The sequence below is a fragment of the Perna viridis genome, chromosome 8 (assembly GCF_037379345.1).
Source record: "Perna viridis isolate PV_CMFRI_1.1 ecotype Kerala chromosome 8, ASM3737934v1, whole genome shotgun sequence".
Taxonomy (NCBI): Eukaryota; Metazoa; Mollusca; class Bivalvia; order Mytilida; family Mytilidae; genus Perna; species Perna viridis.
The window spans coordinates 37,607,032-37,621,098 of NC_142452.1; the positions used below are offsets into that span (position 1 = coordinate 37,607,032).

General features: G+C 30.9%; 1 protein-coding gene across 5 annotated transcripts in view; it reads left to right on the top strand.

Annotated features, from left to right (window-relative positions):
* The window catches only part of LOC148610391 (DENN domain-containing protein 2C-like), a 45,970-nt gene that overhangs the window by 16,474 nt on the left and 15,429 nt on the right, over positions 1–14,067 (top strand). For 3 of the 5 annotated variants that reach the window (XM_088542988.1, XM_088542990.1, XM_088542989.1), the window contains 10 exons: positions 646–722; positions 1,264–1,404; positions 1,898–1,948; positions 3,943–3,957; positions 7,694–7,779; positions 9,115–9,184; positions 9,929–10,006; positions 10,481–10,600; positions 11,284–11,346; positions 13,479–13,585. In XM_088542988.1, coding sequence (XP_088399114.1) covers positions 646–722; positions 1,264–1,404; positions 1,898–1,948; positions 3,943–3,957; positions 7,694–7,779; positions 9,115–9,184; positions 9,929–10,006; positions 10,481–10,600; positions 11,284–11,346; positions 13,479–13,585 — 808 coding nt within the window. The remainder of the gene's footprint in view (positions 1–645; positions 723–1,263; positions 1,405–1,897; positions 1,949–3,942; positions 3,958–7,693; positions 7,780–9,114; positions 9,185–9,928; positions 10,007–10,480; positions 10,601–11,283; positions 11,347–13,478; positions 13,586–14,067) is intronic. The other 2 variants (XM_088542991.1, XM_088542992.1) reach the window with 2 other exon arrangements.

Genomic DNA, 14,067 nt, shown 5'->3' on the forward strand with positions numbered 1-14,067 from the left:
AAAGGTTAACAATATAAAATGATTACTCCATTCCCTGTTCCAGTAATATATGATCTCATTAAGAAAACTTACATATCAAGCATGATGAAAAACCCTGCTTGTTGAGAAATTTCTGAATGCCCTTGAAAATTTAGGTAAAATATGAATATCTCATGAAAGTTCTTAGTTACTGTGAGGGTATTTTAATTTCATGAGTAGAAATTTTCATGGTTGGTTGTATAATGGTATCGTTGTTGTCCTCATTGTTAGCGTTTGTTAACATTGTTTTCTTTTGTAGTGTTTTGAATTCTTTGATAACAGAAGAATTCAACCTTAACAATTCAAATGTTGCATTTCATCAGGAATTTGCTTCCTGGTTTGACCAAACCATGAACATTCCATGATCACATTATTTACAAGTACAGTGCAGTTTAGTGCACACCCACACATGAAATTAATGTGATTTTTTAAGTGAAATTCACTTAACATGAACTGTATTTAAAAAGTTCACATGTATTTCACATGAGTATCATGTGAAATTTCTCACAAATTTTATTTTTGCTTATGTCAGGTGAAATTCATATGAAAACCATGTGAAATTATTTAGCTTGTGTTTGAGATTAATTGTCACTTAATTGAAAAAAAAAAAATGTTTTTATTCAACAGCGGAGTCTGACAGCTTAATAGATGAACGAGAAATTGAAAAGAGAAAAGACTATTGCAGTGTTGTGAGGAAAAATACTGTGAGTTTGAAAAGGATCATTCTTTTTAATAACATTAATTTTGTTTAGAAATATTCATTTGTAGTATACTTCTGTTTGAAATATCTAGATTTCAGTTCTTGTTCAATTTATTTCAAACTCAAAGTTATACATGTTTTTTGTTTTCCACACCCCTCTTTTTTTATGTGCAAATCATGTGGAAAATGAAATATAACATGCTTCAAAGGCCTTAAGACGACAGCTGTGGTAAAATGGTGTCTGATAAACATATGACCAATGTCATAGAAGTATGATGATATTATGACGGACATCATAAATAAATTTTGCCTTGCTTTATCAACTTCACAATAGAATTTTGCTCCACAATGCTTGCCATTTTGTACAACACATAGGCTGCATCTTTTCGTAAAGAAATTTAAAACTTAAAAATTATTTAAGAAACTAGTCCTATCAAAATCTGAAAAGTCCTGGGATACTCTTTTTATCATTGTATTACCATCTGCTGGTCGTTATCCTGTTCTATCGCTTGAGGTAAAAAAAAATTTTTGGGACATTTTTATAGGCAAAGAAAAGGAAAGATAATATGAAGTCCCAGGCAGTTACATATCCACAGCTGTTTGACTTTGCCCTGATTGTTGGTTTAGAGCCCATGTCTGATGAGGGTGGATACAGACCTTATATAGTATATAAGTTCCCAGAACAGGTAGGTGTGTTTAGAATGAACTATGGGGTAGAGGAGGTCATGGTTTTGAAGAAAAAAACACATTCATAAGAACAGTGTGTCATTCAGATAGTACATTCCATTTTCATGTACAGTTCATTACCTTTTTTTAGTTCTAGGGGTGTTTTTAAATTCACTATAGTTCCTGTTGCTACATTTCACGCATTTACCTATTGTTTTTTACTTATTAAAATGATTAATAACTTTCCCCTTCATCAAGAATTAATTAATTTTTGTTAAGTTGTCCTTAAGTGCTTTCATTGTAGCAGTTTTTGATGCACAAAATCACTAGCAAGATGGCTTTACATTTATTTCTTTAATTTGCTTTTTTGACTTATCATATACATGTACATGTATCACATTACACACATTTTTAATAAAAATATTTTCTTTTCTGAAAATAGGATTGTTGTACATGTAATTGTAAATTTAAACATGTTTTAAACAACTTTATTTTCAAATTTTTGAAACATAGAGGAACATAAAGATAACCAAAAACGGTTTTCTGATATTTTGCTCATGTGGGGTAAGTTATGTGCATGTTGTTCGTCATCTGGTTTCCAGTTTATCTATTTCTCAGCACATGAACCAGTATAAAATACCCACAAGTCCTTTGTAAAGAAATGGAAATCATTTCCCAGTCAAAGAATGACTTAGCATGTTTGCTATTTTGAATTGTTATATTTGTGTCTTAAGTTTTGAAGTATTGATTGTTTACATTATTGTAGTGTGTGTTATACATGTATTATATTTTTTATTATAAGTTCACCTGGCTGTAGGCCATGACTGAGCTGTTGCCATCAATTGGCGTTCGTTGTTGTCATCGTCAACAATTTTTCAAACATCATCTTCTTTGAAACTACTGAATGGATTCCGATGAAACTTAGCATATTTGTCCCTTAGGGTATCCTGCACAAAATGACTGTTTAGATATTTGATCTGTGAAAGAAAAAAACATGGCTGCCATCACTAAAAATAGAACATAAGGGTCAGACAGCAGTTTTTTTGCATATACATGTATCAAAAATAAAACTTATGTGTAGCCAAATTCTGACAAGATAAAAGTGTTCAGCATAATGAGATCTATCTGTGGTGTAATTATGGTGAAAATCTGTTGGAGTTATTGCCTTTTTAGACATTTTTTGCTGTTATTGATTTTATTGCGTTAAAAAATCTTCTGAGAAACTACTGTACAGAATTCAAGTTGGTATGATTGTTTCAAAGGGTATCCTGCACAAAATGACCATTTCAGCATTTGGATTTTTGATTGTGAAAAAAACAAACATGGCACTGTTTCTAAAACTTCATTTGATGTTCTTTTTCAGCAAATGTATACTGGGCTAATGTCCCCTCAGACCCGGTGGAATAACAGGGCATACAGGGACCCTTGCCCAATTTTTTTTTAGAGGTTCTAAAAACACTGAAGGAATTTCCAACATTTTACAGTTCCTTAGGTATTCAGTAGAACTTAAAGCATTCATCAATATATGCTATTTTTTCAGCAATTTTTTTTTTCAAGCATGGTAATAAAGCATGATACCTTTACTTGCTTAGTTAAGGTAATAGGGCATGATATGGTTTGCCAGGTGATCGATTCAGGCTCTTCGGGAGCCACTTTTTTAAGAATTTTGTGTTGGTTTAATTTTGAACTTTCCATCTATCTCTTCAATTAATAATAAATACATGTATTTGAATTTCTTATTTATTGCAAATTCCATTAGGCTATAGTTTTTTATTTTATTATATTTTTATTCTCAATTTTTCATACCTCTTTGGCCTAATTTTGGTTTAATTGAAAAAAAAAGTGAAATTGACAAAGTTGATTTGCGAAATTTTTCCTCAGCAACCGTGTGTTTTTTTCATGCACGTAAATCATGACTTTAGTTCACAACTGCATGAGAGAATTTTACATAATGCTATTGGTGATATAGAAAATTGTGGTATATTGCTTTTCAAATTCAAACCTAGATAAGTTAAGACAAATAGTGTAATCCTTTGAAATAATTTCCCGGTGCAATAATATTTTTTTTTTATTGGATTTGATTATAAAAAAGAAACAGCTACTCCCCTACCCATTAATTAAAAAAAAAGTAATTAAACTATGCATAACTAACTATAGTATTATGCAGTTAACAGTTTTAATTTAATGGAAAATGCCCAATGTTGCCAATTGCCAATTGTGTTTCAGGTAGGTTGTCATTTTTCATGTGCATTACAATGCTGTCTGTTTTTAACAGTGAAATTTTCATGACTGTTTTTTTCCACTTTTTTTTGTGGAATGACCTGTACATCAAAACATTTTCTTTGAAGAACATAATAATATGATTTTAGGAATCAATCAAAAATTCGTAACTGCACCATAGTAGATTGATTACAGAAAATAGAGAAAAAGACAGCATGAAAATGTTATGGTTTACAGTATGTGTACAGCCAGATAGACATATTGTTGTTAATGTTTATGAATTATATTTAGTAAACTTCTGATTTTGACATCATCCTTTTTTTTGATACATGTTGTAGCTAACCAGACTACAGGTATATAATAGTACATGTATTAATTAATGGAATGCAACCAGCTGCCAGTCCTTGCTCTTTTAATATAATGGACCATTCCAAAGTTATATCTGGAAAGGGGTGCTAAAGTTGTCTTATTTGAAATTGTTTAATATTCTTTTTAAATTTTCTGTCAATATGGTAACTCTACCCAGAAAATTGGGAAGGTTATAACAAAAATCTTGACTTATGGAAATGCTTTTGAAATATATTAACCTTGAGAGGTCATACAGGCAAAAGAATAGTCATTTTTCACATTCTAAAAATAAATACCGGTATAAATATTGTTTTGAGCCATGTTAGATGTACCTGAAGTTATATAGAAGGATTTTGTTTTGACACGCTATTAGAAATATAATTTTAGAAAATTATGTTCAGATGTTGAATGGAACGGTCCAATATATACATGTATACCCCATGGACTACAATAATGTTATTTTCATGGTTGTAGGAATAATTAGGCTTTTGAGGATGTCGGTTGAAGAAGAATAAACCCTTTATATTATAAGGATAGTGCATGTCATAGAATGTTCATGAGAGGGTAGTGGGTAGGAAAATTTTGTTAAATATGTATACAATTTTGGCAATAATGAGCAAATAAAAGCTTGGAATCTCCCGTTTCAAAATATCTGAATCTGCCCCTGCATGCCAATTCATTGTATGAAACACAGTATTTTTTGTTATACTGTTATGCTGTTCAAGGTATATAAGACTTTTGAAATTATTTCAATGGTTGTTTGCCAAGGAGATTACATGTATAGTGAATACTACATGCATAACATCAATTTTCAGTTATCAAATATCTTCAGATTCCTTTGTAGCCACTCAGTGGCAGATCCAGAGGGGTACAGTGGTTGGCATCCCCCTTTTTATATTGGAAAAGTTGTCATTTTCATGTGTAAAATTGACAAAAAAAGGTAAATAAAGTCTGAGCACCCCTTTTTCTGAAGATCCCTGGTGTAGAGATATCATGATATATATTTTAACCTTAGGATCAATATTTCGCTGGGGTCAAAATATCATATGACACCAGCTGGCACCCCTACATTTGAAAGTGTCTTGATCCACCCTGCTACTCGTGAACTTACTACTGAAACTGTACTGCAGTGAGAGATATAATGATCGATAGTGTTGGTTAATGCATTTTGTAAAGGCAAACACCTGCATGATGGTGAAATCACTAATTCCATTTCAGTCGATTTATATGTATGTGGGAATGCTTCTTAAAACTAACAAGTGATGGTATGTAAATGCTTCATTGTCCATTGCAACATGAAAAGAAGTGAAAATTCTTCAGTAAAAATTTCCCAAAATCTTTTCTCTGGTTATGAAATTTTATACAATTAAGTTTTATGCTTAAATGGTTGTCTGTGAAAATAAGCAGATATTGGAGACTAGCTACACAACTTATCCACTGTATGCTGTGAGAGTCACATTGATGATATCGTTATTATTGAATCAGTGGTGAAGTAAGCAATTAAAACACATCTGTCATCAATAACCAAATATCATAAGGCCGATAATTTTGGCGGGTGTAAAATTTGGCGATTGTGAGCAAAAAAAGTGTATAAAAATTTTGCTGATTTTAATTTTGGTGGTTGCTAAGTGATTAACTAAATACTAAAGCTCTGAAAAAATGTTCTGTTGAATTTATTCGGGCATTTTTAGTTAGTCTGATAAAAATGCCAAAATAAGCACCCAGTGAAAATTACCTGCTACAGAATTACATATATTTTGAACAGAAAGTTTCCTTAGTAGCTAGCACATATATGAAAACATTTCCTTCATACACAGCACTATTAAAACCTCTACTTTTCCTCTTGTTGATAGCAATCAACAAGAACATGTTCATATTTCACAGGCTGTCTAATACTTCACTAAGTTATCTCCCCTGGTTAATTGCATTTTTGACAAAATACGTTTATTTAGGGTAAGTATATTTTCATTTAAAAGTAAGAAAATGATGAGTTTACTCTGAAAAATATTTCTATTATCAGATAAAATACTATAATCTGATTGGTCAGAATTAGTTATTTATATCCAGTGAAATTTAATTATTCTGTTATGACACTATGCACATTGTGCTGTGGGAGTAGCCATATATTCTTATACAAACATCAATTAAAATAGTAAATTTGAGTTATTCCAAAATTAGTCAATAGTTTATTGCTTTTTAAGGACAATATTACTTGTTTGTGCTAGACTTGTGTTATACATAGTTTTTGTAATCAATACCTTAAATAAATATGTGTGATTAACTAATTATATTATGTTGCGTGCTGTAGAAAATAGCACTAAGAGTGGTTTCTGGAACAGGGTTATGTTGCAAGATTGAAGTCATCACTACAGAAGTTTTATGGTCATCATCATGAACTCGTGGATCGGTACGGTGTATCAATCTGTACCATGAGAACCAATTTAAAAGTTTTCCTTTCCTCTTTCGTCTACAAACTTGAGTTTTTGTGAGCAGCTTGGCAGGTGCTTCTAGAAAAGCAGAGGACATTTATCCTACCGATGCATCTGGTCCATGTTCCTAGTTTTTAGTGGAGTTAGAGTTGCTTATTTACTATTGTTACTTTGTACGTATTAGTTTTATTTATGTTCTTTGTTGTGTACGTCTGTTTTCCATTTCTGATCTTTGTCCCTGGATTACATTATTTTGATTTCTGCTAGAATCTTGGTTCTTGTGAGTACTTTTCCATTCACCATTGACTTGAAATTGTGCTAAATGTAAAATAGTTCAAATTATGTAAGATGAAAAAGGTGAAAGCGCTTGTGCTTTTATTTATGTACATGTATGTACCAGTACTGTTAATGTACCATAAGTATCCAAACATCAGTCAGGTCACTATAAAAAAATTTCAGGTAGATACCAAGGCCAATTTGCTGAGGGAAAATATGCATCATTTTTTTTAAGTTGGCAAGTTTAGAATTATAATATAAAACCTTAATGTTTTAGTTAAAATGATAAAATTTATTTATAGAGGATGTTAACAAATGTACAAATCATTAACATTTATTCAGTGTCATTTTGAACAGAAACACCATGTCTTTCCTTTCAACTACTAATTGGGAATGGTTTAATTTATTTGGGATTATTTTTTAGCGATTCTTTGGACAAATTGGGCAACTTTTATCAGGGGAAACAACCTCATGTCTGAGGTGATTTAAGGCAAACAGAAACAGTAGTTTACTATGTGGTATATAATGTCAGTACCTAAGCATTAATCTAAACACTGATTTATCAAGTATATCATTATAAATGTATTTGTGAACCTTGATAAACTGAACACCTGTCTAAACCAACAACAGGGTTCACCACAGGTCATTCAAGGATGGGACTGTCCCACCCTTAAATTTACCAGCCACACCCTTAAATTTTGAACTCCCAACATCAAATTTTAGAAAGTTGATTACAGAACCATACTTATAACCAAATATATGTAAATATCAAGTAAGAAATTTTTTTTTCTTTTGAAGCAAAATGTAATCTAAGACCTTAAAATCTGATGGGTGGACCTGTAAAATGTAAGAAAAACTTCGATTAGATATTTCAAAGACTATGAACATGGAACATGGTTGATTTGCCCCACCCTTCAATTTTCGTCTGTGGTGATCCCTGCAACAAATTCTATCAATCAAAATAAGTTTGCTTTAGACAGGTTTCACTCAGTATGTTTTTCAAGTATTCATGGCTGATGATATTTTTATGTTACAGATAGAGAGCAACATATCAATTCCCCAGTTCTGTTTCCCTGATGCACTAGAATTTGATGTGAAAACAGCCTCACCTGCAGCTCCCAGGTAAGTTGCAAAGCATATGTTACACTCCCCCACTTAACAAGTGAGTTGTATATTGGAGTACCTTTGTCTGTCATTCCATCTGTCTGTCATTCTGTCTATCATTCCCTCTCTGTCATTCTGTCTGTCTGCCTGTCATTCCATCTGTCTGTCATTCTGTCTGTCTGTCATTCCATCTGTCTGTCATTCTGTTTGTCAAAATTCTGTAAAAAGCTTTTTGACCAGGCTGGAGGGATTTATTTCAAATATGGTATGCGGCTAAATTAGTACTAGTATATATGTAAATGATGTTGTTTGCTATCTTATATTATCTTCTGGTTTTCATGGAACTTTCCCATTTACCTTTCCCATTTATATTTATATGGAATGAGTTGGGATATACCTAGCACCACAACATGTGCAATTTTATGTTTGTCTAGTAGATTTTATGATTTGTTTTATATTTTTTTTTACCAAAATGGTATCAAATGAATTTTTGTGGAGTGTCTACAATTTTTTTGTTCAAACAATCTACTGAAGTAGAATTGTTTACTTTCTTAGTGTACATTTTTCAATTTTCAATACTTCTAAGTTTGACCAAATATTGTGAAAATATTTTCTCATACATTTGTTATGAAATGTTTGATCTTTCAAAACTAAATAATTAATACATTTACACAATTAGCAGATTTTGTTCAACCTAACATAAAAAAAAATACTATAAAATTTTCTAAAATCCTTCAGGAATTAGGTTCCTATGGTCCATTTCACAAAAATATCGTAAGTGTAATATTAGGTGCGATACTTTGATCAACTATGACATCTGAACTTTCAACTCATTTTACTCATATGGGTTTTTTTTTTAAAGGACTGCTGGTTCAACTCAGAGATAATACATAATGATCATAAAAAAATGTACTGGAATCATAAAAAATGAGTACCGAATAATTCAGAAATTATTTCATGGATGAATTATTGTGATTTCATCAATTTAGTCAAACATGTGATTTTGATATTTGCCATTTTGTACAAATCTAATCATTTGTTAAGTTCAAATTTCCATAGCAAGAGTTTTGCAATACTATTGCATTTCTCAGTCAGCCACATTTTTTGCAATGATAAAAACATGCTAACTAAGGGGATTTTTAACGTCCTTGAACATAAAAACATGGCAATAATTTCAGTATTTATAGGTGGCCAAGATTTTTTGGGAGTTGAGCAGACTTAAAATGATGCTCTATTTGGTTACTTATATATAAAATCTTCAAGTAAATGGTTGATAACAGTGTTTATAGTTATATTTTTATTGTTACAAATGCTTTTATTCAAATATATTTCTATTCTAAATTTGTTTAACAGTGAGTCATTTTCCTTTGTACTGACCAACTTTGATGGACAACACGTATATGGGTATTGTAAGAGACTTGTGGTAGGTTTATATTATTAGAGATAAAGATGCACTAGCATTTAGATCATTTTTAACAATTATGAAAAGAGTAGGAATATAGGCAAGGAGTTGATTATGGCTTCTTATCGAAGACTATTATCTGATCCAAGAAAGATGGTTCATACAAGGACACTGGTAAGATGACAAAAAATGGGTTTTGATGGAAGGAAAGTCTCTTTCATTTTTTTTTCATTAAAATTATGAAACTTTAAATACCAGTAAGTGTTTATTCTATCTCAGGCACTGTTGATTGACTTGCTAAATTGTTTATGTTTACATTTTCATTATTATTGTTTTAAAATTCTTCATTTGATGTATTTATGAATTGGCTATGATGAAAATTTTGTCTATTGAAAAATAACATAAATTTTCCATGTGCATATTGTTTTGTTGCGTGAAGTGCGATAAACAAAATATGCACATGGAAAATTTATGCTATTTTTCAACAGACAAAATTTTTATCATAGCCAATTCTTATAAATTAATTGTAAAACATAGTTTTATCTTTAAACATGAGAAAAGTAGCTCTGAATTGAACTGAATAAGGTGTGTCAATATTTTTTTATCCATTGAGATATGATAAAATTATTTTAACCAATCAGATGACAGTATTTATCTCAAATTAATTTATTCTGTGTAAATGTTTGTTTTCAGCCAATTGACACCCAGCAGGTCTACCTAAAGTTATTTATATGATGTATTCTGTATTACTATTTATGTTTTCAGCCAATTGACACCCCAGCAGGTCTACCTGAAGTTATTTGTATAGTTAGTCCAGTTGATGCTTTTTCTATGTACAATGATGTAAGTATTACCTAACAATGGACATGACGGTTAATGCAAATAAGATAAGATTTTTTACCTTTTTTTCTTCATGGCTGTTGAAGTATGTTAATGTAAAGATATGAAAAGAATAATACATGTACACAGCATATCATATGATTATCGTATGAATCAAGCATGATATTATAATCATATGATTCAGAATTTATGTTTCGTTTGATTATCATATAGGAATCATAGTTATATGTTTTCACAAACGTGATTATCATATGATTATCATATGTTTTCAAGCCAAAATTAACATTTAAGTACATTAGGATTATCATATGTAGCACATTTAGCTGCATATTTTAGTGTTTTATCTCCTCCAGTGTAATTTTTACATTTATCATTTATATCAAAAACAGAGAAATCTGTCTAATCTAACTCTGTTTGGAATGGGGGTGTACTTTGTCAGCAACTTCATGTTTCTAATTGACTGTGATTTTTTTTTAGTTACTGGACGAAATAGAGATGAAGAGACAGGTGTCACTGACTATGGCCAAGGAGTTGATTGTGGCTTCTTTTGGACGACCGTTACCTGATCCTGGAAAGATGGTTCATGTTAGAACATTGGTAAGTTGACTGTGGCCAAGAAGCAAGCAATTGAAGCATATTCAGGTAGATCCTTTCTTGAAACAGGAAAGATGACCCATATTAGGTCATTGGTAAGTTGACTTTGCAGGGGCAGATCCCTACACTTAGAAAAGGAGGGGTACCAGCCAAAGTTCCACAGAAAAAGGGGGTGCTAGGACATTATTTGCAGTTTTTTGTCAATTTACACATGAAAATGACAAATTTTACCACAAAATCTGGATGTCAACCCCCTGCATCTCAATCCTGGATGTGCTACTGCTGTGGTCAAGTAGCTACTATAATCAAAAAGAGCTGGCCTATGTTAGGCCATTAGGTAAGTTGACAAAGATCAAGAAGTTGATTGTGACATCTTTTGGAAGATGGGTACCTGATTGCGGAAAGATGACAGAAAATTGGTCTTTATGGTAGGAAGTCCCTTTTGTTTTCATTTTTTATTTAGAATTATGAAACTTTAAAGTCAGAAAAAAAGGATTAGTAAATTATGTGCTTTATGTCTGTTTATTTCTTAGATTAGGTGATTTTTTAGCCAACATTTGACTGATTTAAAGGATATCTGTAAAAAAAAAGACAGAAAACAGGAATATGCAATTAACGGGCATGTAATTTGGTGGAATCCACCTGTATGTGTACATTGTATTAGTTTGTGCATGACTATTTTTCAGGATGAAAATTGGGAAACAGGTACTATTTTTCTTGCCAGACCTTCTGATGTCAGAGTTGATAACGTAAGTTCTTGTTTAGGATATATGACCAATGCTTTTTATATTCTCTATGTTAACATGCTGAATACCACATGAAAAAAACAAAAGATTACATAATGCATACACAGGGGTCAAGATAAGCACTCTCCTGCTGGGCTGTGGCAAGCAAATTTTATGATGGGCTAATCAAACTCAGTCAGAGCTTGTTGACTGGACCACCAAAATTTTTATGTTTTTCTGTTCATCATATCATAAGGTCAAGTAAACTTTACTAACGACCAGTTCAGTTTTGACAAAACTTGTCTACCTGACCTGTTGATCAATTTTCCTTATTTTTACCACTTCATACATCTGTTTCTATAGGTGATTTAAACTGGAGGAATATAAACTTCAGGACCAAAATAGAAATGCAAAATATTGTGATGAATGAAAACTTGAAATGAAAACATTTATGATTTATTAGTTAAAGTTGATGTTTTACTACATTAAATCATAAACATCATTTGACAAGTTTTGGTTCAAGGGAAAAAAGTGAGCTCTTAGATTCTTGAATTTGTTGATTTCACACTTTCAACATACAACCACCTGACAGTTCTTATCTGATGAAAATTAGAGCAAAAAATAGATGAAAATTTTCTTTTGTGACAAAAAATTAAATAGACAAATAATTACAATAATTACAAATAATTCTAATTATTGCATTTCATTCTTTATCAGTTTATAAAAGTAAGTATGACTCTGTCTGCATGTAAAGGTTAAACTGTTGATTAATTTCATGTAAAGCGGAATCCGATTAGGGCCACTTGAAAAAAAAATATATAATGTTGTTATTACAACATTCTTTGTTGAAATAATGGTAAAGCTATGTTGAAATTAAGATTGTATGTCAAATTAAAATACATTAATGTTGAAAGTACAATATAGTTATGTCAAAAATACAACATAGTATGACAAAAATACAACATAGTATGACAAAAATACAACAAAGTATATCAAAATTACAATGTTATATGTCTAAAGTATGATATATTTAAATTTTAGCTGTATTGTAATTTTGACATAGTATGTCGTAAAATTGACATAAGTATATTGTAATTATGACTTGTGATTTTGATATTTTGACATAGCTAAACCATAGTTTGGAGCTATGATGTTGTGATTACAACATATTTTTTAAGAAGTGGGTGTAACTAGTTTCCGTAATGTACAAACTCCTCCCATTTTTTAAGTATGTCAATGAGTATTGGTCATACATTTGGATCTGTACAAACACCTTTATGATTGGTTTATTTTTTTACATGGTATTATATATGTTGCATTTCAGGATATTATGTTTATTGCATGTCATCATAACCTTTCTTTGTTGAAAAACTATTGAATCTGGTTAATTGTTTTGTGACATGTATACATGATATTGTAGATGTCTTAAAATTTATACATGTATTTGTACATGTAATTCCCTGCTTTGTTCTTTTTGGTGTTAGTAAAAATCTTCTATTCCTTATAACCTTATTTAGTATTGTACATTTCAGTGTATGTTTTGAATACCATGTTATTTTTTCCCGATTGGTGTTTTTTTTTTTTTTTAATTTCAATTTTCGTTTAGTTTTCTCTTTGAGGGCATGTTTAACTTGAATTCTTATCATTTATAATGTTTTATAATGGTTGCACTGTTTTTAAAGTCTAAATCAACTAAGTTTTAAACCTATCAGGTCACTAATATATACTTACATTTGAGGAATATTTAAAGCATGAATGCTTTATAAAACTTGGCTCTTTATCCTAAAAACTGCAGTTAGAGTGCTCTAAAATGAAAAAAAATAACTATTTGGATACCCATATGATTTTAGGCTTTGCCTATTAGGGAGGGAGCTATTTGTTATCAAATAATAAATTTAGCAATCAGCAGTAAAATGTGACACTTCATATGATATACCAGTACACTGTTGATCTGCATTTTAAGTTAAAAAAAATCACTTCCTAACTTCTTGATTTCTAACTTTACTTCTAACAGAACAGTTTTGAGTCATTTGTGTTTTGGAACATTTACATATACATGACATTTCTGTCTCTATAACAATATATTTAATATTTTGACATGTTTCCTTGGGACATACCAGTGTGTATGGTATGATGTACTTTACTCTGTGTTTCAGGCTAACAGGGAAACTTTACTGTCCAAACTTGGAGTAGATAAACTGATCAAGTTGTTCTCAGTCATGTTGTTAGAGAGGAGTGTTCTTTTTTGTGCCAAAAACCTTGGGTAGGTACTAAAATGAAAAACTTGGAATACATAAAATACTTTTTTGTAATATTAACTTAGTCAAAATACCTCATGTGATAATCATATGTCGCTCAATTTACATATAATAAACAAATGTTGCTTGATTCATATGATAACCAAATGGTTATCATATTATGTATTACACATGATAATCGTATGAATACCGTATGATTATCATATGTAGCAATGTTAGTAAAAGTAGTATGATTAACATGGATTAAAAGATGAGAATCATGTCTTGCTTGATACATATGTAAATCATATGTTGCTCCACTTACATTTTTGTACTAGTAGGATTCTCATATGTAGCACTTTTCACTGTATAGAGATCGATTTCGAAACATGTTGTAAATATTATTGAAAATGAATTTAGAATGAATCATACATGTTTTGTTAAAGATCAGTAGGTATATAAGACACTGCTCCCATTTGCCCGCAACTTTTTTGTGTGAAAATTGTTT